The 26593-nt window shown below is 33.3% G+C and overlaps 2 protein-coding genes across 2 annotated transcripts; one reads left to right on the top strand and one right to left on the bottom strand.

Annotated features, from left to right (window-relative positions):
- Positions 1-6016: 6016 nt before the first annotated feature.
- LOC143048254 (superoxide dismutase [Cu-Zn]-like) lies at positions 6017-17592 on the bottom strand. The gene is made up of 4 exons (XM_076221819.1): positions 17416-17592; positions 10202-10298; positions 9131-9318; positions 6017-6865 (listed from the first exon to the last, which is right to left on the bottom strand). The coding sequence occupies exons 1-4, from the start codon at positions 17491-17493 to the stop codon at positions 6755-6757; spliced, it is 474 nt and encodes a 157-aa protein (XP_076077934.1). The 5' UTR covers positions 17494-17592; the 3' UTR covers positions 6017-6754.
- Positions 17593-23102: 5510 nt separating this feature from the next.
- On the top strand, positions 23103-25764 carry LOC143048255 (uncharacterized). Its single transcript, XM_076221820.1, has 2 exons — positions 23103-24340; positions 25635-25764. The coding sequence occupies exons 1-2, from the start codon at positions 23150-23152 to the stop codon at positions 25728-25730; spliced, it is 1287 nt and encodes a 428-aa protein (XP_076077935.1). The 5' UTR covers positions 23103-23149; the 3' UTR covers positions 25731-25764.
- The last annotated feature ends 829 nt before the right edge of the window (positions 25765-26593 follow it).

Here is a 26593-nt window from a genome sequence, read left to right on the forward strand (position 1 = left end):
AAACTAATTTTGTCTCAACATCTTTAAAGTGGAGTTAAAGTCTTATAGGATTGTAAGTATATTTTATTTTATCACCTTGCACTTTCACATTTTGACTGAACAATTTGTTCAATATTCTGACCAGTTGAACAATTTGGTTTAATAAAACAAATTGCAATTTGGTCAAAATTTTGAAAGAGTTGCAATTGGTGGAGAGCAACACTAACAGTCAAGTCACTGTAATTGAGTTATCATTGATATGTTCACAATTATAAATTAACTCGGCGTTGCCTAGGGCCATTACAGACATCCTCGACCATTATTACAGACCTTGGACATATAACAGGGCCATTATAAAAATACCCATTCATTAATACTATAATCCTAGCAATTTCTACTGGTCTTTTAGCCGAATTTCACCCGACTTCAAACTTAATTAATGGATCAGCAATCAATGATAAGTTTTTGTATTAAATCAAGTCCATATCTCAGATACCTAGCAATAGATTAACTGTATGAAGAGTATGGAATTATTGTAATGGTACATATCTGTCTAGCATGTTTCATCTGACCTTGACTGTTCTTCAGTGGTCCATTAGGCAATGGTATTTTTTGTTGATTTGTCTATTTCCCAGGTACTTTTAGAAATATAATTAGAACCACTGGCAGGTTACATCTCACCTTGGCTAAAGATTCAGTGGCCAATGTTAAATTTTCATGGTTTAACTTTTGTCAATTTCCCAGATACTACAAACTTTAGGTTAACTATTAGGTGTATGGAATGACTGTAATCTGTACATGTCTATCTGACATGTGTCATCTGACCTTGTTCTGCTTTTCATGATAATGTTGTCAATGTTAACTTTTACGTGGTTTTTTTTTTTTTTTTTGTCAGTTATCAAAAGCTATAAGCAATTGAATTTCATTTCTTCATATGTTGTAGGTTTAGAGCATACTCATCCCTTCTCGTCCAATGAAAAGTCAGTTTTTCCCCTCTAATTTTCATAGTGCATGGTTTTCCGTGCACTATTTATAGGTTAGACAATACTTGGGCATGTTTTATGAAGATTTAAGCCCAAGGCGAAGCTCCATGACCATAATTTTCGTGATGTTTTGAATCATAATCGAAGTTTTAACGTATTTGAAAACTGTGGTATTTTAAACTAAGTTCATATATGATCATATATCTAAACTACTCATTGGTTAATGTTCATTGTATAATCAGGTTTTTTTTCTTCAAAAACTAGAGGCTCTCAAGAGCCTGTGTCGCTCACCTGTTAATGTATTTACTAATGTCGGCCATCTTGGTTGGTAGGCGGGGTCATTAGTCACTTTTCTAAAATAGATACCCTAGTAATGATTGTGGCCAAGTTTGGTTAAATTTGGCCCATAGTTTTAGAAAAGAAGATTTTTGTACAAGTTACAAAAATGACAAAAAGTTGTTCAATATTGACTATAAAGGACACTAACTCCTTAAGGGGTTCTCTGACAATTTTGGTCATGTTGACTTATTTGTAAATCTTACTATGTTGAACATTATTGCTGTTTACAGTTTATCTCTATCTATAATAGTATTCAAGATAATAACCAAAAACTGCAAAATTTCCTTAAAATAACCAATTTTAGGGCAGCAACCCAACAACAGGTTGTAGGATTCATCTGAAAATTTGTGAGGGGATAGATCTTATTCTGATGGACATTTAAATCTTGAAAGATTTGCCCTAAATGTCTTAGTTTCAAAGATATAAAGCAACCAGATGCTCCGCAGGGCGCAGCTTTATACGACCGCAGAGGTTGAACCCTGAACGGTTGGGGCAAGTATGGACACAACATTCAAGCTGGATTCAGATCTAAATTTGGATTGTGATTAAATAGTTGACACAGCATAGGTTTCTGACACAGAATGAATGTGGTCTAATGAACTTAAAATATTTTTTTTGCCTTTCAGCAATTCACTACGCTGTTGAAAAAATGTTTGAAGAAATTTTCTTTTTATTTATGAAATCTGAAATAAGAAAAATTTAACCCCCCCCCCCATTTTTTTTTTCACATCCCCCTTTCCCTTTTTCTAAAACTGATTTCAATTCAAATTTCTAATGGAGTTTGCAACAATAACTACTCATTTAAATACATCATAAAATATTAAAATGTAAAATAAAGTACTTGTTATCATTGAATGGTAAAGATTGTTTTAATTTATCAGTTGGTAGTAAAAGTGAATATACATTGTATATTGTATATTGTATAAAACAATGATTTAAGTTGATTCAACTACTATTCTGGACAAAGAAAGACAACTCCAATTGAAAATTTCTTGCTATTGCTCAATATTGTGCAATTAGATATTTCATGCTATTGCGCAATACTGTGCAATTGAAAATATTAATGCCCATATTAATGCCCATAATAAAAAATCTAAGTACATGTTTAGATTCAGCATATAAAAAAAGCCCAAGAATTCGATTTTTGTTAAAATCAAACTTAGTTTTTTAATATTGGACCCTTTGGACTTTAATGTAGACCAATTTGAAAACGGGACCAAAAATTAAGAATCTACATTCACAGTTAGATTTGGCATATCGAAGAACCCCAATTATTCAATTTTTGATGAAATCAAACAAAGTCTAATTTTGGACCCCGATTTGGACCAACTTGAAAACTGGGCCAATAATCAAAAATCTAAGTACATTTTTAGATTCAGCATATCAAAGAACCCCAAGGATTCAATTTTTGTTAAAATCAAACTAAGTTTAATTTTGGACCCTTTGGAACTTAATGTAGACCAATTTGAAAACGGGACCAAAAATTAAGAATCTACATTCACAGTTAGATTTGGCATATCGAAGAACCCCAATTATTCAATTTTTGATGAAATCAAACAAAGTCTAATTTTGGACCCCGATTTGGACCAACTTGAAAACTGGGCCAATAATCAAAAATCTAAGTACATTTTTAGATTCAGCATATCAAAGAACCCCAAGGATTCAATTTTTGTTAAAATCAAACTAAGTTTAATTTTGGACCCTTTGGAACTTAATGTAGACCAATTTGAAAACGGGACCAAAAATTAAGAATCTACATACACAGTTAGATTCGGCATATCAAAGAACCCCAATTATTCAATTTTTGATGAAATCAAACAAAGTTCAATTTTGGACCCTTTGGACCCCTTATTCCTAAACTGTTGGGACCAAAACTCCCAAAATCAAAGCCAACCTTCTTTTTATGGTTATAAACCTTGTGTTTAAATTTCATAGATTTCTATTTACTTATACTAAAGTTATGGTGCGAAAACCAAGAATAATGCTTATTTGGGCCCCTTTTTGGCCCCTAATTCCTAAACTGTTGGAACCAAAACTCCCAAAATCAATCCCAACCTTCCTTTTGTGGTCATAAACCTTGTGTCAAAATTTCAGAGATTTCTATTTACTTAAACTAAAGTAATAGTGCAAAAACCAAGAAAATGCTTATTTGGGCCCTTTTTGGCCCCTAATTCCTAAAATGTTGGGACCAAAATTCCCAAAATCAATCCCAATCTTCCTTTTGTGGTCATAAACCTTGTGTTAAAATTTCATAGATTTCTATTCACTTTTACTAAAGTTTGAGTGCGAAAACTAAAAGTATTCGGACGACGACGACGCCAACATGATACCAATATACGACCAAAAAATTTTCAATTTTTGCGGTTGTATAAAAACTGCATTTTACCACTATGTTCTAATTTTAGCCATGTCGGCCATTTTGTTTGATAGGTGGGGTCATCGGACACATTTTTTAAACTATATACCACAATTATGATTGTGGCCAAGTAGTTTCAGAAAAGAAGATTTTTGTACAAGTTATACAAAAAATGACGAAAAAGTGGTTAAAATTGACTATAAAGGGCAATAACTCCTTAAGGGGTTGACTGACAATTTTGGTCATGTTAACTTATTTGTAGGTCTTATTTTGCTGAACATTATTGCTGCTTACAGTGTATCTCTATCTATAATAGTATTCAAGATAATAACCAAAAACTGCAAAATTTCCTTAAAATTACCAATTCAGGGGCAGCAACCCAACAACAGATTGTCTGATTTGTCTGAAAATTTCAGGGCAGATAGATCTTGACCTGATCAACAATTAACCACGTGTCAGATTTGCTCTAAATGCTTTGGTTTTAAAGATATAAGCCAAAATATACATTTTACCCCGTGTTCTATTTTTAGCCATGGCGGCCATCTTGGTTTGATGGCCAGGTCATTGGACACATTTTTTAAACTAGATACCCCAAGGATGATTGTGGCCATGTTCGGTTAAATTTGGCACAGTAGTTTCAGAGGAGATTTTTGTAAAAGTTTACGGACGACGGACGCCAAGTGATGAGAAAAGCTCACTCGACCTTTCAGTTCAGGTGAGCTAAAAATAAGTATGCTAATAATAAGTGATGTATGGAATGATTGTTAGATGTTTATGTACGTCTGCATGGCATGGTTCATATGACCAGGACATATTTTAAAGTATCATTGATAGGTCTATAAGGTACCTGTGAATTTTTGGATCTTGTTTCAAATAATTGTATGAACTTCAAGATTATATATATATGTCACTGTTTGTGGTGTCCTGAATGGAAGATGTCAGTTGTTATTCTGCAGTTTACATGTTGTAATGCATAACATATTACCTATTTATGCGTTTCTCTGTGCCGAGTGTTTCTGGCATGTTTGTATAGTATTCCTTTCACGTATTGTTGTCATTTAAGCAATATTTTTTAACACATCCATTTACTAGTAATTAGGAGGTTTGACTAGCCATAAAACTGGTTCAACAAACTTTTTTTTCTTAATGTCATGTACCAAGTCAGGAATATGGCAATTGTTATCAAATAGTCCTTTCGATGTATGTTGGCGTTTGTTTTTCGGTTGTTTCCCTTGGTTTTTAGTTTTCTCAATCGATAAATGACTTTTAAATAGGGGTTGTTTTTTTCAATATTTCAGTTCAAATAAGATAAGTAAAGCAGGAGTATAGTTTCTCATATACTATAAAAGACCAGAGGGACATTCAAACTCATATTAAAAATTAACTAACAACGCCATGGCTAAAAACGAAAAAGACAAACACAAATAAAAGTACACAAGACACGACATAGAAAACTATAAAAGACTAAGCAACACAAACCCCACAAAAAACTGGGGGTGATCTCAGGTAATCTGGAAGGGCACCTGTCATGTTATTACAAATCCACTTTATAGTCTAATTTGGTAGGTCACATTTGTGAAAAGGGAACAGGATTGTAGTTACGACACATAAGAAACATATCTGATATCATCTGTGAAACTGATATTCCATATAGGTCGACCAACTTGTGATAACTTCCGTAAATTTTAAGGAGGGATGATTTCAACTTCACCATTTGGAACTCTTGGTTTAATAGTTTTATAAGCTGAATGTTAATACTATGTGATGTATTGAATGATTGTAAGATTCTAAGACAGAATTATGTACGTTTGGCAGGGTTTCAATGACCTTGACCTATTTGAAAATATTTTTGATAAGTTTATGTGGTGCTTGTAAAACTTTCTAATCACAGACTTACAACAAACACAAGTGTAATCAATATAGGTAAAGTAGGAGAAGCATTTCATCATGTGCACTCTTGGATAGGAACAGCTAGACACTAATCTACCACAAAGTCGTCATGGCTTGGATGAAATCATACATTAATATTAAATACTGACAAGTTGTATTCTGTAAGATAATGGTTATGCCCTTTAAAATGAAACTAGAAACATTTTCTGTTATTATGTAGGTTTGAAATAATTTACACTGATCTAAAAAATCTTCCCATAGTTTCAAGTTGTGGTTACTGAATATGGTATGTTTCAGTTGGACACCACATATCCTCACAAACTTTGTTACTTCACATAAAATAATTTGTATCTGAAGGTCAAAAAGTAGCTTTACTTGGCTCATACAAACTTGACATCATTCAAATTTTATACTTAGGACTCAGCATTTGAATGCAAATCAATATAACTACTGGGCCAATCATGAGTCATTTCAGTTTGATTACAAAATGTATTAGTAAGAACTTAACATAAACAAGAAATACATCATAATGCACAAGATGGAATCTTTCCTTAATCATTTCAGTATTATTGTTCACAAATTCAAAACACCAAGAGTACATACATTATTCAGACCAATAAAACTATAAATGTAAATAATCTGGATAAAAGTGAGGTACTACATGTAGTATCAATCAACATTGAATTTATATTCTTTTTCATCCACAATTTTGTTCATTGTTTTTAAACATTTTCTTTTTTATTGAGAATCAATATTTACAGTGCTTCTATCTGTATATTATAAGCTCCTGAAAAATGTGTAGCAGAAAAACAAATATTAAAGCTAACAAAACAACAAAAAAAAAATAGCGAAATATCTAAAAGGAAGTATCCATTTACCATAGCAATGAGGCTGATAAAAAAATAAATAGAATTTTTTTTGTTTGTTGAGAAAACAAATTTTCTTTTTATAAATCAATTGACATATTGTACAATGTTGTATGAAGGATTTCAATTTTGAAGAAAGTATACTTTCCATAAAGTTTAATATTAAAAAATATATCATACCACACTCAATATTCTATGGCCATGAACATTCTAAATAGAAATTATTACAGTAATACAGACACATGGCTTCATGTTCTTATGTGCACTTTGTTACATGAATTTAAATAATAAAAAAAATATCTTTTTGCATTGCTACTACATATAGTATTCATTCGAATGCATTACACCTTTGAAATTCCAATGACACCACAAGCCAGACGACCCCCAGCATTGCCTGTTGTCTTGCTTAGCTCATGGCCACCTTTACCCAAGTCATCTATATCAGCATGGACCTGAAAAGAAATAGAAAATGTGTGTAAGTGTTTAAGGTTTTACATGTATCAGAAGTGACACCTTCAAATAAGAAAGCATGGATCAATAAGATGGACATTATTTGTTCCTGTACATTCACTTAGGCCGTTTTTATCTAATAAGTTGGTTTACGGACATCAGCCCAAAAAACTTCGGGTAGGAGGAGGGGAAAAAAATAAATTTAAACTAGATCTTTCCGGTTTTTGTTTTTTTACTTGGTTTACCGATATCAGCCACAAAAAAATAGGGTAGGAGGGAAAAAAAATAATTTAAACTTGATTGAAAAGACTTATTTATAGTTCTGTAAAACTTGAAAAGCCTTTTGATAATACCTTTTATTCAGCATCTTTTGTAGGTTTTGTGGAATTAATAAATGCGACAACAAAAACACATCACATAGAACAAGTCAATATTAAAAGACAAAGGCAAATCTAAGAGCATATTGCATGTCAACACCTATAAAGACAGAGCATATAAGACAGTATTTAAAAGTATAAACAGAAATTTACTGTCAGGAGCCTGTAATTCAGTGGTTTAATATTGTTTGTTGGTGTGTTACATATTTGTTAATTTTTTTTAGTACATTTTTTTACATTTAATTAGGCTGTTTGTTTTCTCACGTAAATTGTTTTACATTTGTCATTTTGGGGTCTTTTATAGCTTATGCGGTATGGGCTTTGCTCATTGAAGAAGGCTGTACAGTGATCTATAGTTATTAATTTCTGTGTCATTTGGTCTCTTTATGAAAAATCATCTCATTGGCAAACACACCACATCTTTTTTATATGTATCAACCCTATAAACATACATCTGACAGACAAAGATTTGTATTAAGTGAAATATGCAATTGATGAAAGCAGTATACATGTTTTTAATTATTAAAAACAAATGTAAATTGTTACTTTTTTCTTTTTTGCCCGACTTTGAGGGCATTTCTGGTATTTGGAATGTTTCCTTGGTCCAAACATGATTGGCATATGGGACGAACAATTGCCGTGGTCACTACTGCCGGCCCTTATTTCTTCAATCACAACATTAAAGTTTTCTAATTGTTCATTAATGACTTGACCTATGGTTTCATGACGAAGGCATTTCACAAATTTTTTGTCTGATAATATTGAAATGTTTAGGACGTCCACATCCAGATGGATGTACACTGGTTAATTCATAGTAAACAAACCATGCCCTGATATCGTCTGGTTCCTAAACGGAAGTCAGGGTTTAAGGATGCGCAAACACGTGAACAGCTAACCAGTCACGTTTCCGGTGCACTGGTTCACGATTTTTTAATGCAGTAATAGGAACCAGAATTACGAAATGTAAACACAAAAATACCGTTTAAAATTTTCTTAGTAAATCGATAAATATGAGGTCGGCGGAAATAATTTTTAAGGGCAAATGTGTGTTTATTTTTATTTGAATTAGCGAAAATTCGGGTCGGCGGATCCGTAAACCAACTTATTTAATAAAAACGGCCTTATGGTTCATTGCATGAATATTTTGCCTATTTAACATGTTATAATATCATGAGCATTGCTACTTTAATTTCAACATTATTTTGTATTATACTATCGAATTAATTAAACCTGGAGAGCATAAAAATGAAGTTATGGTATTGTGATAAGATTCAGATTGACATGATTTTATGATGTACTGTTACACCACGGTCACAGGTAAGGGGAGGGTTGGTGCCTTCAAACGTCTAGAACCCCATTATTTATGTGCCTGTCCAAAATAACCTGTAATTCAGAGGTTGTTGTTTGTTGCTTTGTTACATATTTGTTTTTCTTTCTTTATTTTATACATAATTTAGGCCGTTGGTTTTCTTGTTTGAATTGTTTTACATTCGTCATTTCTGGAGCTTTAAGCAAAATGGGCTTTGTTGTTAATTTCTGTGTCATTTAGTCTCTTTTAAAGAGTTCTTTCACATCTATCACATCTCCTTACACATAACATATTCAGACAGACCTAGACTTCTAACAATCAATCTATATAGTCCACATGTATGAAAAATTGAGGTCATGCATTCGCAAATTATATACACATTTTAAACAACTTTAAAAATAGAATAAGAAAAGGCAACCTAGGTTGTGTATATGTTATGTTTGTAGAATTAAGGAACCTTATTGATATTGATAAAAAGTACAAGTTTTTAGTATCGTTTCATTGTGGAATAGCCATTAAACATTTTTGACTTATTCCCATATTTTTTTCCTAGGCCGTGTCTGGTTTCTGATATTACTTACTACTACTGTTCTTCCTATGATAGACTGGGGACCAGTTAGGGATAGCTTTGCATCTGTTATTTTAATTTCTGCTTTTCCATCTGCATTCGCTAATACATTTCCCAGATCACCAACATGTCTTTCTTCATCTCCTGGTGCACCATGGGTCTTTCCAAATGGGTTGAAATGAGATCCTGCACTAGTACAACCTAACAGAAACAAAAAAGTTTGTATATTCATAAATGTATAACTTCATGTTCAATGCAATTCTATTTATCTCAAAGTTTCAGGAATTGTTTAAAATGTTTTAATGTGTCTATCAGTCAAGGGTCTAACTTAAATAAGTTATTAGAAAAAAATAACATACATGTTGTTATTGTGGGCTAAAATATCAAAAAACTGTGATAACATATGTATGTTATATGTTTCAAAGGGACAATATACAACCTTTATTTTGTTAAATTTTTCTCAAATTTGATTGATATTATAATTTTCTTTATGTAAACTAATCTTTGCAAAGATATAACAGCTCATAGTTTACCAATCATGCATACTACACCTATGTTATTACAGAAAATATATTCCTGTAATAACAAAAGGGTGTTATTACAGCTTCTCTATATCTTTTTAAAGGCTTTGCTCTGACATGCATAACAATGTATTTCAGTTCATTGTAAGAAAAGATGATCAGAGCTTGTTATGAGGCACTACGCAAGATTCCAAGTGTCTCATTTACTCTCATATAGTAAGTTACATGCTTGTAATAACTAAGCCTTGTTATTACAGCTTAGTTTGCCCTTAAAGGCCTTGTCTCATTGATTTACCATGGTTGATCAAATTTGTATTAATGGAATTAGGAAATTAGTTATCAAGGTACATGTAATATATTAAGCTACTGCGCAAAGTTTCAAGAATTCCCAAGTGCCCATTAACGATAAAATATTTATGATATATTTAATTGATAACAAACGTGTTATAACAGATTAAGGAAAAAAGAGTAGACATCTCATGAAAGTGTGTGTAATAACACATGCATGTTATTTTTCTCTGATAACTTATTTAAGTTAGACCCTTGACTGTCTATAATCTTACCATTTGTGTTGTCTCCAAACTCGTGAACGTGGAAACCATGTTCTCCTGGAGCTAGCCCAGTTAACTCTCCTGTCACTGTCACTGCTGAATCACCATTCTGAAAGGTAATCAATTATCAAATATTAAAACCAGAAGTTAAATACATCATGTACATATGTAAATTAGACAAAAAGTCTTCTCTTTTCAATATGTTTCCAATTGTATACAAACTTCCTAAAATAGTTGAAGCTCATTTCCTACATCATTTTCATAAAATCTTTATCTGACATTCAACTCAGAAATATTTGTTATTTATGTGATAATTTAAATGGATTGGAATAAATCTTAGTTTTCAAACAAATTTATGAGTTAAACATAAATTTTTGTTTTGTTTTGTGACCTCTAGGTTACAATTTGTCAAAAAAAATCAGAGATAATTTGAAAGAGAAAAAAATGGTCAAAAATTCAAATTGCAATCTTGAAAATTCATGGTTTACAAATGTACACAAAATTTATAAATTAAAAAATAAAAAATAATTAAAAACCTATTCTTCAGAGAACAATTGAAGGTCTTTCCACCTCGTTAATAAGAATGCAATTTAAAAAACAGTGTTGGAAAATGTCACTCATGGTTCATGTAATTTGTTACTTCAAACTGATATAATAAAAACAATTATAGGTACTTTTAAATAGTCTGAAATAGGCTACTTCTGGTTAAAAAACGGTCATTTCCGGTTGACATGGTACATGATGAAATGTCTACTACCAAATGCAGAAGACTTAATTGTTTTACAAATGTATAATGAACCAGTAAGAATTCTTAGCAAAGGTCAAAGTCTAGAACGTCAAATTGACCTTTGAATTTGACCTCAAATCAAAAGAGCCCAGGTCAATCACTTGTATGGTTGTGGAGTAATAACGATTTCAAATACATAAGGGAGAAAACTCCAATAAGGGTTGACCTAAACACATCAACTAAAACGGGTTGAAGTTGCGCCCTATTGTAAAAATTTATTTGGTAAACAAATCATATTATTAACTGTTATGTTTTCTTTTGAATAAAGATAACAAGCGAAATTCAAAATTTAGAACATGACCTTTGACCTTGACCTAAATTTTCTCCAAATGGACCAAGGACTCCATATCAAAAAGACTTTAGGCCTCTATGACTTATAATGTATGAATTTATCCAACATATCACCTATCTAAAATTTTTAAAGGGAGATAACTCCCATAAGATGTCATCCGATCACTCCGGTTAAATTAACCAAACCATTCTTAAGACCAGACGAACAATTTGGTGAAAACAGTTTGTTGAAATCTTTAACGGTTCCAGAGATATAAAGATAACAAGAAAAAGGGGACGCGGGGAGATAACTCCTATAAGAATAAGTGTTCGGTCACACAGGGTGAGTTTTGAAGCCTCCATTACTGTACAACATCATTGGCCAAAAATCAGTTCGATATGTTGTAAAACAAAAAGTCATCACGAAAAGTGGAAAGACCTAAATATGGAATAACTTTTGTACACATACATGACATACTATTCTACATTCAATGTAAATCACTCTTCTTCGACCATACGGCATAGAATTTTTAAGGTGATCGAAGATATAGAGACAATTAACAACTTTTAAGAATAACCATGATAACAGATATATATGGATATAAGACAATTTTTTTTTCTTCACGTCACTAATTTCTTTCTTTTTGTGGCTTCTTGATGCTTCTTGTAGCTGTAAGAACTTAGATTATTTAAAGAAAATATAATATGGAAAAATACTTGTTAATTTTAAAGGAGGATGAAAGGTGACTGCTCACTAAGTTCAGAGTCAGTGCACATAAATTAGAAATCGAAATAGGCAGAAATATGGGGCTTCGAGTGGAGGATAGAATATGTAAAACTGAAGTTGAGGATGAAATTCATTTTCTTCTTCAGTGTCCTGTTTTAGAAAATAAACTAGAGGGTCCAAGGACCCTGTGTCGCTCACCTGATATTTTTATTTACAATTGTTGCATGATAAATGCAACTGTTGTACTGTTGTTTAGTTTCAGAGATATAATACTAAAGAGTGCATTTGAAACCTATGTTTTATTTCAGCCATGTGGGCAGGCAGGGTCACCATACACAGTGGTCCCTGGATATCCTAGTGGTGATTTAAACCAAGTTTGTTTAAATCCGACAGTTGTTCAAGGGAGAATTTTTGTAAAATTTATCTAACAAGAAATGCAAAGTAATGAGAAAGTTGTGAAGTAGTTTTGTTGTTGCGCAACCCCCCCCCCCCCCCCCCCCCCCCCCGCCTTTGCCAAAAAAAAAAAAGGTAATAAAAAATTATCATATATGGGCAATCTATCCTATAAATGATTTCTGCAAAATTCAGTTGATTGTGCAACGGTTGTATAGCCAGCTGAGGTCGTTAAAAACTCTCTTTCTTTTGTTGTTGCAGATAGACCTTGACCTGATAAACAATTTTACCACATGTCAGATTTGCTCTAAATGCTTTGGTTTTTGAGTGATAAGCCAAAACTGCATTTTACCCCTATGTTCTATTTTTAGCCATGGCGGCCATCTTGGTTGGTTGGCCGGGTCACCGGACACAATTTTTAAACTAGATACCCTAATAATGATTTTGGCCATGTTTGGTTAAATCTTGTCCAGTAGTTTCAGAGGAGAAGATTTTTGTAAAAGATAACTAAGATCTACGAAAAATGGTTAAAAATTGACTATAAAGGGCAATAACTCCTAAAGGGGTCAACAGACCATTTTGGTCATGTTGACTTATTTGTAGATCATACTTAACTGAACATTTTTGCTGTTTACAGTTTATCTCTATCTATAATAATATTCAAGATAATAACCAAAAACAGCAAAATTTCCTTAAAATTACCAATTCAGGGGCAGCAACCTATCAACGAGTTGTCCGATACATCTCAAAATTTCAGGGCAGATAGATCTTGACCTGATACACAATTTTACTACATGTCAGATTTGCTCTATATGCTTCGGTTTTTGAGTGATAAGCCAAAAACTGCATTTTACCCCTATGTTCTATTTTTAGCCATGGCGGCCATCTTGGTTGGTTGGCCGGATCACCGGACACAATTTTTAAACAAGATACCCGAATGCTGATTGTGGCCAAGTTTGGTTTAATTTGCCCCAGTAGTTTCAGAGAAGAAGATTTTTGTAAAAGATAATTAAGATTTACGAAAAATGGTTAAAAATTGACTATAAAGGGCAATAACTTCTAAAGGGGTCAACAGACCATTTTGGTCATGTTGACTTATTTGTAGATCTTACTTTGCTGAACATTTTTGCTGTTTACAGTTTATCTATATCTATAATAATATTCAAGATAATAACCAAAAACAGCAAAATTTTCTCAAAATTACCAATTCAGGGGCAGCAACCTATAAACGGGTTGTTCGATTCATCTGAAAATTTCAGGGCAGATAGATCTTGACCTGATAAACAATTTTACCCCATGTCAGATTTGCTCTAAATGCTTTGGTTTTTGAGTTATAAGCCAAAAACTGCATTTTACCCCCATGTTCTATTTTTAGCCATGGCGGCCATCTTGGTTGGTTGGCCGTGTCACCGGACACAATTTTTAAACTAGATACCCTAATAATGATTTTGGCCATGTTTGTTTAAATTTGGCCCTGCAGTTTCAGAGGAGAAGATTTTTGTAAAAGTTAACGACGACGGACGCAGGACGACGGACGACGCCGGACGCCGGACGCCAAGTGATGAGAAAAGCTCACTTGGCCCTTCGGGCCAGGTGAGCTAAAAATCTGAATATATAAATTACTTAAATAAGGTTAACAAAAACTTTAAAAGCCTCCAAAATAAATCAAAATTAATATGGTTAATGTCATCTGAGGACAATGTTATAATTAAAAAAATAAGTTTATTATTGTGTACTTTATTCAAAGAGAGAAAATCAATTCTGGATACAGTTTAGTCACCGGTAGTTTGTCCATCTACATAGATGCCAACCCCTTTTGAGACAATCAGTAACAAACTATCAAATTTTCCGTATTTTTGAAAAGTTTTCAGTAATCATTCAAAAACTTGCATTTACCAATAAAAATTACTGTCGAGTGGTTGCAAAATGATGTGCACTAAAATTTGTTTTTCAACATGTTGTCTGTAGTATGAATTCCATTCATTAATTGTTCAGATGTTCTCGACTGGTACATTTTCGTTTTGTCAAGGAGAAGTAGAGAAAGGGGGAAAGCTACTTCATAAAATGCAAGTTTTCCTCTTCGGAAGTCAGTTAGTTCCCATCAATAGGTTGATAACTCCAGAGAAACCGGAAACATTACATTGTCGTTTTCTAAATACCGGACCAGGACGGAAAAGTAATGATAAAAATCCGCGATTTACAAAATTGAACGGCGATGATTGGGAATCCGTAACTATTCGACTTTGACCGTAATAGCGTAGTTTGTATCGCAAAATCGGAAAAACTACGGAAAAATCGTAATGGTTGGCATCTATGCATCTATATTATATTGCAAGACTATATATATCATTTCTGCAGAAATTATTTTGTCGAAAAAGACTTTACCTTGTTTAATTGTTAAATAATCAATGTAGTCAATATGTAATCACTTGTATGAAATTGAACTTAATTGTACTGCTCAAATTATTAGGCGTGATAATTGACAATAAAAAACTTTGTATTGTATTGTAGCTAATTATGTAACAATGTATTAGATTTTAGCGAGAGAAATTTATGTATTACTGAAAAATTATTACACCAGGGTTTTCGATATCACAAACTGGTCAAAACATTTACTAAATTTTATCACCGGTATAAGGAAATAATTCGTAAATATAACTCAACATGCAGACATCTTATACGTTCAGGTATTTCACATCCAAAATTTTATGGAAATATTCTTTATAAAGCACAAAAATGTCAGTATTCTCCTCAGAAACTAACAAAACCTTTAAATAGACTTATTAAAAGGGGATATAGTTACGATACTGTTGTCAGGTCATTAAAGATTGCATATTTTGGCTTTAACATTGATTCACTGATAGGGTCTTTGCATCGGAACTAAACACATTTATTTCTAAAAAAAACAGTTGTTGGCATGACACGGGTTATGTTCTTCTCATATATTTTATGATAGTATGATACTAAACCCCTAACGGGAGGGATTGTACCTGATATTCATATGATGAAGACATAATCTTTCAATCAGTTTAATTGAGGTCTGGAGCTGGCATGTCAGTTAACTGCTAGTAGTCTGTTGTTATTTATGTATTATTGTCATTTTATTTATTTTCTTTTGTTACATCTTTTGACATCAGACTCGGACTTCTCTTGAACTGAATTTTAATGTGCGTATTGTTATTCTTTTACTTTTCTACATTGGCTAGAGGTATAGGGGGAGGGTTGAGATCTCATAAACATGTTTAACCCCGCCGCAATTTTGCGCCTGTCCCAAGTCAGGAGCCTCTGGCCTTTGTTAGTCTTGTATGATTTTAATTTTTAGTTTCTTGTGTATAATTCGGAGTTTAGTATGACGTCCATTATCACTGTACTATTATGCATATTTTAGGGGCCAGCTGAAGGACACCTACGGGTGCGGGAATTCTCGCTACATTGAAGACCCATTGGTTGCCTTCGGCTGTTGTTTGCTCTATGGTCGGGTGGTTGTCGCTTTGACATATTCACCATTTCCTTTCTCAATTTTAATTAGTTAGACCTTTAGGAAGATTTGAGCAGAGTGATACTGTTTTGACAGTTGGATTGTAAGAACAATGATAATCATGATAATAGGTGTCTTGAGGGCAAAACATATGCCAGTCCACTGGTACCCATTCTGTTCTGTTAAGCAAAAGTCCACTAAAAACACAAAGTAGTACTGCTACAATGTATATACTCCATCCAAAAAAAATCTATGATACAACAGCCCCTCAAATGAGGCATAACCCCTAAATGTAACGACTTTCCTTTTTAAGTGGGGTTAACATGGTTAAAAACAAGTGGTGAAAAATATATATTTGTTTAAAAAAACGTACATGTTTTTTATCCTTACTTGCAGAAACTTGGCCCTAATTTCCCCCCTCTTTACTTGAAATTGCTAAGTTGTTCTTTATTTCTACAACAAAATAGCCCCCTTGTCTGAGGGACAGTCCCTTGTTTAAGGGATACATGTATACTTTGGGAAAGGGTGTCATCTTCTTCTTTTCCAATTAGTAGTTGACAGTGACCTCATACTTAACTGATTTACTTACTCCACTTGGGAAAACAGGAGGTTTCTTCATTGAATAAAAGCATAAAAAGTGAATATAAACAAATAATCAAAACTATATACACTGCACATATTGGCAAGCTGTTGTCCTTAAGTTGGGCTGCATCTGGGTCCAGGACACACTGGTTAATCTGGCCCTGAACTCTTTTAAGTGTTACTGCAGCTGCTACTGTGCCTGGCAGTAGGTACCAGTCTCTTTACTCTCTTATAGAGTGCAGGAGAAAAGGAGTTGTTGTAAACTTTCTTTGTTGCTCTTAGACTGGTGTTGATTCTATGCCAGACTATGGGCTACCCTTGTTCTGTTGTCCCCCCCAGTGTGTAGTTAAAAGCTGGTTGTATATCAACTAGTCCGTTCTCGATCTTGTAGCAAAGGATGAGTCACTGGTTCATTTATCTATGCAGAAGAGTATCCCACTCGCGTTGGTCTTTTTGTTCAGTGACACAGCCTGAGGAAGTGTTGGTGTACTGGTTGTATACCAATCGTGCTTCTTTGCACTGTAACCGTTCAAGGTCTTTGATCTAGGTGGTTTGATGGGGCAGCTTACTCCATGGATGGTCTTATCAATGCACCAAAGGCTGCTGTGTTTTTGACTGATGGCTTACACTGGCCAAGGTTCCTGCAGAGAAAACTGAGGGTCCTGGTTGCCTTTTCGGTTAAAACTAGTATCTTCCAAGGTACTGGATGAAAACACATTCCCAACCTGATACTAGCCCTGTGCTTCAAGTCTGACAACATACATGTTCTATGTTTTGACCTTTGACAAAGAGTAACTTTTAATAGTCCATTTGAAATTTCCTTTCTAGGATAAAGTTTTTTTTATACGAAACTCATAGAAAAGGTTGCCGTAACTAAATGGGGCTATATAACAAAAGGTCAAACTGTAGTATATGACATGGAAATTATGTTGACCAGCAACATGCTGACATGAGCAACAAATTTTGTAAATTATTTTAAAAAAAAATACCTGTTGACTGAAAGCGACTGTTCCTGTAACAGCACCATCTCCTTTCAAGACACAAACTGCTTTTATATTAGCTGCCATACCTACAGAGATAAGATTTTCTTGTAAATAAGTGACCGGTAAGTGACCGTAAACTGCGAGAAAATGTGGACAAGTGTCGTGTGCAACGGGTGTTGCTAAAACGCAGAAACAGATTACGAAACGGAAAAAGAAAACATGTAACTGAAATGAAAAACATATTTTTGCTTTTTCGTATAGTTTAGTGGTATTTTAGGTTCTGTGGTAAAAAAAAACACGCTCCGATTTTTAACAGTCAGTGCGAAGGACAAACGAAACGAAAAAACAAAAAGAAAAGAAACGAAACGAAAAAGAAAACTGAAAAAGAAAAGAAACGAAACGAAATAGAAATCACAGACTTTGAGATAAAACAAAATTGTTAAAATTGGGATATTACCTGTATTACAAAATGGTACTTTTTTACGAAATAAATTATTATTTTTTTTATTATATATAGAATAATACATGGCAAAATCCGTATCGCATGCTGCATTACCACGAGAAACAAGTATCAGTCTTGGTCGAGTGGTGATACAGCATGCGATACGGATTTTGCCATGTATTATTCTGTTTATCATATAGTTTAATAGAATCTGATTTATGGAATATTAATTTTTAATCGTCCGAAATTATAAGCAAGAAAAAACATTATGATTTTGCTGTATTTTTCCAGCTGACTTTTTTTATGGACTTCCTTGACATCGTAATGTCCCCTATATCCTTGTTACATTCTTAATAGTACAAGTTTAAGACCATTTTTTTAAAAAAGCATCCACTACAGATACAGTCCTCAGTTTTATGTCAACTAAAACTATTATTTATCAAATAGATATCATGACGGTCACTGAGAAATATTTAAAATTTTATTGTCTATTTGGCGATGATATTATTCATGATCATTCTAATGTTCTGACGAGGTGAACACCAAGAAAATTATTTCTTGAAAATCTGTTATAACCAAATTATTAAAATATTAAAATTCTAAATATCGTTTTTAAATTTGATAATTTAGGAATTTGATCAAACTTTTAAAATACTAAACCTTACGTGCAATTTTGATTATTTCACTTTTTGAAAGTTTGATTTTTTAAATTTTTGATTAAAATATCAAAAATAGAAAAGGGGCAAAAAGAGGGGTACCTGTAAAAAGCGAAACGAAATAAAAGCGGAACGAAACGAAACAATATGAATTGAAGACATACTGATACTTAAAAGTTTATGTATGAAATAAAACCACAGACAGACAGTTGTAAGCAGTGAAAAATTGGATGACAAAATAAATATTTCTCAAAAGAAGAGAATTCATTTCAAAACCAAACGTACGGCTCTGATATTGGCCATTTTACTTGCTGGTTTTTCTAGCACCCATATTTTAGAGAAACAGGAGTAACAGTAAAAACTGAAAAACTCGCAGTAGGTCAAATAGTATGGTTAGGTTGAGCATGTTACGTACATCCAGCAAAACTATGATGGGGTGTGTAAAGAGAAGCCAAACTGTCAGCTGCATGATGGATTTTTTCCATTTTTGGCCGTACACCAATGTTGCTCTCGAAAAAACAATACAGTGTAAAAAACGCTGAATTTTAAGTAAAGAATTCACCTAAGGAACGCTGAAGCCGAAATTTGAAAGTCAAGAAAAATAAGAACCGAAACAATTGAAGAGGTGTTCGGCCAAAGTGAAGTTAAAACATATCAAAATCCATCTATAAGGGCTACTTTGTCCTAGGGAGTTAAATCCTACGTTTCTTTGTAATTTGTATGTAAACATCCTATTTTAAATTATCGATTTTTTGTTGCAAGTGACAAGTATTTCATGAATGTTCCGGAAAAAAATTAGCAATAAATGCAACAGGGAGAGAGTGTGCATAATGAAGACATATAAAACCTTTCAATTAGTTTAATTGAGTTCTGGAGCTGGCGTATGACAGTAACTGCTAGCCTGATATATAGTAGTCCTTTGTTAATTTATTATCATTGCCATTTTGATTAGTTTCTTTTGTTTCCTATTCTGACATAGGACTTGTATTGCATTTTCAAGTGCGTTTTACTGTTTGTATTACTGTTTGTTTTTCATTCTTTATTGGCTAGAGGTATAAGGGAGGGTTGTGATCTCACGAAACATGTTTAACCCCGCCGCATTTGTGCGCCTGTCCCGATTCAGGAGCCTCTGTCCTTTTAAGTCTTGTATGATTTAAATTTTAGTTCATTGTTATATTTCGGAGTTTAGTATGACGTCTATAATCACTGAACCAGTATACTTTTTTGTCTAGGGGCCAGCTGAAGCACACCTAGCACAACGTTCATTGATTGCGACGCTATAAATTAAGTATTCCTTCTGTATAATTTCTTGGAACTGAAATAAATCATAAAAGGCAATATATTATCGTCATGCAATCGATAAAAAAGAAAAAGAAAACGTTTAAAGTTGTATGCGACCGAAGCGCTTTTTCTGGATCTATATATCATGATACCTTCATCAAGAACGTCAAAAAGGCGAATAATACTATTTGGTTTACTGCGAGTTGGTCATTTTTCACTGATACTTCTAAATGTTGGGCACTGGGAACACCAAATAGCTCTGAAGTATTTATCTCAAACGCTAACTTTGATAAGAGATTTAAATCAACTTATTTGATTCCGGTTTAAATAGGTTTAATTTTTTTTGATAGATGCACAACCTTAAAATTTCAGGATACTGTTATCCCATGTGATGCCTAATATGTTTCATAAAACAAACCGATTTCTTCTTTTCATTATTTATTTTGTAATTAAAAATGATTTAATATGTTTCGTGCTATTTATTTATAACTAAGAATGATTGTTATCAGAGCCGTGTTTACATCAGTATTTACAGGTACCCCTCTTTTCGCCCCTTTTCTATTTTTGATATTTTAATCAAACATTTAAAAAATCAAAGTTTCAAAAAGTGAAATAATCAAAATTGCACGTTAGGTTTAGTATTTTAAAAGTTTGATCAAATTCCTAAACTATCAAATTTATAAACGATATTTAGAATTTTAATATTTTAATAATTTGGTTAAAATTTCAAAATTTCAAAACTTTAACACAATTTGAAATTTTGATATTTTAAAACTTTGATCAAAATTTCAAAAATCTAAAATTTCAAAACTTTTTAAAACTTTGAATTGATAAGTGTTACACGGACCGTGGACATGTCGTAACTGAGGTGACCACTCGAAATATTTTTTTTTTACATTTTGAACGACAGTGCCACAACAACTATTTTATCTATAGATTTCCCACGACAAAAAAAATCGCACGATCTGTTGCGACCGGGGCTAAGCCGGAAGAGCACTGCTAGTCAGTGAATCATAATAAGCCAAAAATAATGAAGTCCGAATTTTTGCTAAGAAACATGGCGAATTTTTCTTCACAAAAAGATAGCATACATTTCAGTGCATCAAGGGGTAACATTAGTTGTTTCTAAAAATAACACCAATTTACTTGTTTACAATAAATCCCTACACCACTGTATTGCAAGGTCGTAGAGTTCCTTTTCGAGATATTTGCTTTTTTTGAAAATATGGCGGGAAAAGGCTAACTCGGACTTTTACCTTATATTTGCACTAAAGAAAATCAAGAATTCCATTTTTCTTGTAAATTACCTTAAATGAGCTATTAAGTCTTAAATTATGAAAAAATAAATGGGTGTTATGGGGAAAAATATTTTAACTTGTATCGTAGGAGATAACTCATGGAGTCCGAACAACTGGCACAAATCCTTAAACCTCTCTTAGAAGTACATCCTTAATTAACCGATTCAGTGGCAAATACTACACGCATTTCAGGAAGAGATCACGATAAGGTGTTAGTTCTTTTAATAGACAGACACTTCGAGTTCATTTTTTGTCATGCTCGACACCTCACCCTAACAGGCCACATTATTCGGACTCCGAGCATGCAGACCTTTCAATTACTTAGTACTCTTACTCCTGAAAAACGCTTAAAATAGATAAACTCCCACAAACATGTTTTACCCCGCAGCATTCTACCTGTCTCAAATCAGGAGCCTGTAGTACAGTGGTTGTCATTGGTTCAGTCCTAAATATGTAATAATTTGTTTTTCGTAATTTGTTTTGTTATAAATTAGACCGTTAGTTACATGTATATATAGGTTGTTGGTTGCTTTACGCCGCATTAGCACAAAAAGGCTATATCGCGGCGATGTATATATAGGTAATTTGAATTGAACATTTCTTTAGGTGGGAATGGTGAATTCTAAAGGCGGCTGGAGGATCATGAAAGTGAATAACATCGCCTGATAAGAAATTTAAACAAATAACTTTGCACAAGACAGAATGAAAATTAATATTTTGCAGCATAAAATGTCGGAAAAAAAAAAAAAATGTAACTGGAAACAATTGCTGCCTGTTGTTTTGTAGATTTGAAATAATTAAATTCCAGCTTCCTATTGTTGCAAGTTTTCTTCTCATTTATTTTATGCTGTTATAATACTAAACCCCTAACGGTTGGGATTGTGCTTGATTTTCATATGATGAATAGATCCTCTTTCAATCATTTTAATTGAGGTTCTAAGTTGGCGTGTCAGTAACTGCTAGTAGTCCTTTGTTAATTTATGTATCATTGTCATTTTGCTTTAATTGTTTATAATGCCCCATGTATGGCAATTATGTTTTCTGGTCTTTGCGTCTGTTCGTCTATCCGTCCGTCCGTCCGTCCATACGTTCGTTCGTTCGTCTGTCTGTTCCGCTTCAGGTTAAAGTTTTTGATCTAGGTAGTTCTTGATGAAGTTGAAATCCAATCAACTTGACACTTATATACATGTTCCTTATGATATGACCTTCCTAAATTTATTTTTGTGTAATTTGGTCTCTTGTGGACATTTGCAACAGTACCAAATCTGCTTATTTTCATAATCAATATAAAAATAAGCCGATGTGGTAAGATTACCAATGAGTCAACTCTCCACCAGTTTGTTTTTCTACCGTGAAATTGCATAAAACATTATTTTGCTTTGCATCACACTGGGTCGTGTCTTCTACAGTAAATGTTTATCGATATGATATGAAATCTTTACAGTGAGTCCAGCCATAAATATTAGAATGTTGGGTAGTTTGATCTTTTTGGTGAGGTACTGTTCCTGAAAGTTCTATGCGCTTGTGTTTATGTTTGATAATGAATCGTAATAACAGACTTATTAAATTATGCTTTAAATGTATTATTTATTTTATCCAATGTTCTTTTTTGATATCCAACTAATCAAGATTTGAAAAGGGGGAGGGTTGGGATGCCAAGGAACATATAGGACCCCTACATCTACATCGTTGGATTGCAACAGATCTAACTACCATTAATTAATTTAGGCTTGAATTCTTTTCTTCAGGTAGGAAATATAGTTTCAACATTTAGGGGGCCTATACATGCTTAGACTTTTAAAGTATCATATTTCCTTGTTCTTCATTGAAATTAATTGTTACAACTCACATTTTGAACCTGTTCCATCAACTGAACTACTTTTTGTTTTTCTAGTTAACCATGTTTACGTCATTTGTCTACAATGCTTCATTTTTCATTATTTTCAACCCGCAGAATTATTCCTAATCTACATTTTTAACAGCAAACTGCATTTAGCGCGAAAATGTATGCTTTGTTGACGTCACGATGCATGGAACTAAACATGGCTGCATCCAGGTAAGCAATGAGTATTGTTCTGCCGTCAAATGAATCCAACCTTAAAAGAGTTTCTTCGAAACGTTTCGCACCTTCGAAATCTTTTCAAGACGCTAAAGAAAAACTCGGGCCTATATATTTTAGTTCGAAACTGGTAGAATGCCCTCAAAATGCCATTGAATTGTCAAAACTATTACAAAAGTATGAACAGATCGACAAAAAAGCCTTTCGTTCAAAAGAAGAAAACAGGCGTCAACAACGAACATTAGTACACAATTTGGAATCCAGATATTCGTTTACTGGGAGGAATTCTGTACAGGTTCAAAAAGTGACTGATGTAAAATTACCACCAGCAGGATTTCGTTATCATGCAGACGGAACAGCAAAATTACATCGGGTTCCAATAGCTACTAGTTTTGAAGCTGGACAAACAGTTTCATCTGATGATTCTTCAAGTAATCTTTCCGATGATTTCATTGGTCGTAAATCATTATTGTGGTCTCTATATACAGACGGAAGTGATGACAATACATCAGACGGAGATGGGACCAAACAAGATAGAATAAACGAAGGTAAAAATTTGTTAAAAGTTAGTGACAAATTGATATCACAAATTGAAGAAGAACTGAAACTGAATAATGCAGACATACGACGACGTACAGGGCAAAAAAATATGAAAGTGGAGAGTAAGCAACACAATGTATCATTTCAAGTTACGTCTCCAGCAAACTTGTCTTTTGGCAACATTAACAATAAAACATCTGGATTCGGTTTAGAAAGAAAATATTCTGCATCAAAAGCAAGTTGTACATCCTGTCAATCAAAACTGAAACACAATAGCGAAGATTTTAAAACTTTGCAGGATAACCTGTCAAGAAAAACTAGTGCGCCAACTATTCCATGGAAGATTGCAACCCAAGCCAAATCATTAGAAAACAGATATTATTCCCTAACATCTTTTAAATCGCCGCAACCTCTAAGAGCGTCTTCGGATAATTTATTTAGAAAAACTTCGAACTCTTTCAAACATTTAAAGCACGCAAGTGAAAAATCAGTGTTAAGAAAAGAGAGTGACGAACTTTCGTCTTCAAAACGTCGCCCCTCCTCACCCAAGCCAAAGCCCAGTAGAAAGACTTATTCTGCGGTACCATTGAAGTCTGTAAAGAGCATACCTATTGTTGGACGATGTAGTAGTGCTGACATTATCAAACAAAGACAGGTAAGTTTTATATAAGTATTGTAAGCGTATTTCTCTGAAAATAGAACATTGTTGGATTATTTCCCTTACATATTTGATTTCATTAAAAGATATTTTTTTACAATATTAACAACCCAGGTTACCTAAACTTTTTATCTTTACCCACTAGGCCCGTTGAAGAGGGGAGTAAAGGGTGGGTATCTGCACGGAAGAACGCGAAATAAAATTGCCATTTCACGTCGAAGGAACAATTAAAAAATTCTTGCTCGTTGATCTTTTTACTGATTTCACGAAACACGGTGAATAACGAACCTTTTTCACGGCTGCACATGAAATAAAAATGACAAAACCCTTTACCAACCTCGTTGAAGACTTTCTGTTTTCCGAATAAGCCTGATGAAGTCATTTCTGTTTTATTTCACTATAGGCTTAAAGACTTATTTTATTCACTATGCCTTATGAAGACTTGCATTTTCTTTTTATTTCGGATGAATATTATTGTTCAGTCTTACTCGTTAGGGCTTATTCAGAGTTTTCGTTTTCACTTACTAGATCGAATGGTGAGTTTTGTTTTTTCCAACTTTGCCTGATCAAGTCTTTTTGGTTTTTCCCAGTAGGCTTAATGAATATTTTTCGGTTTTACCCACTTTTGCCCGATGAAGACATTTCGGTTTAACCCACTGTCCCCGATGATTTCTGTTTAACTCGCTTGTCACTAATATTATATAAATGTTTTATTCACTAATCCAGACGAAGACTTTTCCGGTCAACTCCCTAGACCTGATGAAAACCATAATATTTAACCCACGTGACTTAGCCTGGTGAAGACATTTCGGTTTTTCGAACTACGCATGATGGAGGCCTTCAATCTAGTTATTTTCTAACTCGACCCAACGAAGAACTTTCGGTTTTATCCACTTGGCCTAAAAAGGGCATTTTGGTTTTATCCACTTGGCCAGTCAAAGACATTTTGGTTTTATCCACTTTGCCTAAAATGTCATTTTGTTTGGAAAACAAATCCGAATTAGACGTTTATTTATGCGTTTGAAACGGACAAAAATACTGGAATATGCACGAATAAACTCATAGGAAACAATGAAGGAAAATTGCTTTAAAAAATGAACAATACAACGATGTATGCAAATTTATAAGGAGAAACACTCTGTAGACCCTTTTGGTCAGGCAAGTTAAAAACATCAATACAAAGAAAACAACTTTCTTTCTCAATGAATGCTATAGAAAAATCACATGATCTATATCCAAATTGAAATAAAGAAGTATGAATTAATTCAAAATATTAAATAATGTTTTGTAGAAAGAAGAAAATGCTGATTTGGAGGCAAAGGTTGGAGACTTTCTTAAAAGACTAAAAAGTAGGACAGAAAGTTCAGTACCGGAAGTATTCTTCTGATGCAACTTATGTAATAAAATGATAAGTAACAAGAGGCGTGTAGTTTTGAATTCCCAACACTATTATAATTCACTTGAAATGTAGATAGAAAGTCAAAACTATCATAGTTTTTTTTTTCAAGTCTTATTGATATACAACATTTATATCATGATATCCCATATCGAAAAGAACAATTTAAATTTGATTTGTTTATGATGGTCAGTATTATAAAGATAATTATTTCCGGAATATCGGTTAAGAATAAGCTTCTCCTATTGGATAAAAAGAGGCCACTTGACATTCATTATTCTTCAGTAATACATTCAGTCGGTCATTAACAGAACAAAACGGACCAGAAAACCGGTCGTTAACGAACTTTTGACATTATAATGACCGGTGGGGCGTGGTTTCCGTCTGATAATGACCGTCGGGGCGTGATTTCTCTGTTAATGACAGGTGGGGCGTGGCGTCTCTGTTATAAAACATTTTCCTGCTTTCAATATTATATTTAAGTTGTTGAATTGTTTACTATATGTTTTCGTTAATTATAAAATTATAGAGAACTTGATTAAGTATTTACATACTGAAAAATAGCACTAAAAGAATGGTAGTATTACTACGAATGGTATTCACTCATAGAAATCGTATAACTACTCGAGTTTGCTTTAGGCATTTTGAATTTATGAGAATTTACCAAAACATGGTTTCTCAATGAAATAAACATAATAGTTCTTGAAAAACTGGTCATTATCGTGATACAGGGACCAGGGTCGTAACTAGGGTTCGAATTCAGGGGAGGCAGGGTTTTGGGGCCGCCGATTTTTTCCCCTGAGTAAAATGGTTTAATAATATTAACGGTACCAATTTTCCTGCAATACATGTCT

This window comes from Mytilus galloprovincialis, chromosome 10 (assembly GCF_965363235.1).
Source record: "Mytilus galloprovincialis chromosome 10, xbMytGall1.hap1.1, whole genome shotgun sequence".
NCBI classification, from domain to species: Eukaryota; Metazoa; Mollusca; class Bivalvia; order Mytilida; family Mytilidae; genus Mytilus; species Mytilus galloprovincialis.

Excerpts from the sequence above, each read along its gene's own strand:
- LOC143048254 (XM_076221819.1), bottom strand. The coding sequence starts at position 17,493 with ATGGCAGCTAATATAAAAGCAGTTTGTGTCTTGAAAGGAGATGGTGCT. Across the intron at positions 10,299-17,415 it reads CAGTCGCTTTCAGTCAACAG|AATGGTGATTCAGCAGTGAC; the intron begins GTATTTTTTTTT and ends ATTACCTTTCAG. Across the intron at positions 9,319-10,201 it reads GTTTGGAGACAACACAAATG|GTTGTACTAGTGCAGGATCT; the intron begins GTAAGATTATAG and ends TGTTTCTGTTAG.
- LOC143048255 (XM_076221820.1), top strand. The coding sequence starts at position 23,150 with ATGAGTATTGTTCTGCCGTCAAATGAATCCAACCTTAAAAGAGTTTCT. Across the intron at positions 24,341-25,634 it reads ACATTATCAAACAAAGACAG|AAAGAAGAAAATGCTGATTT; the intron begins GTAAGTTTTATA and ends AATGTTTTGTAG.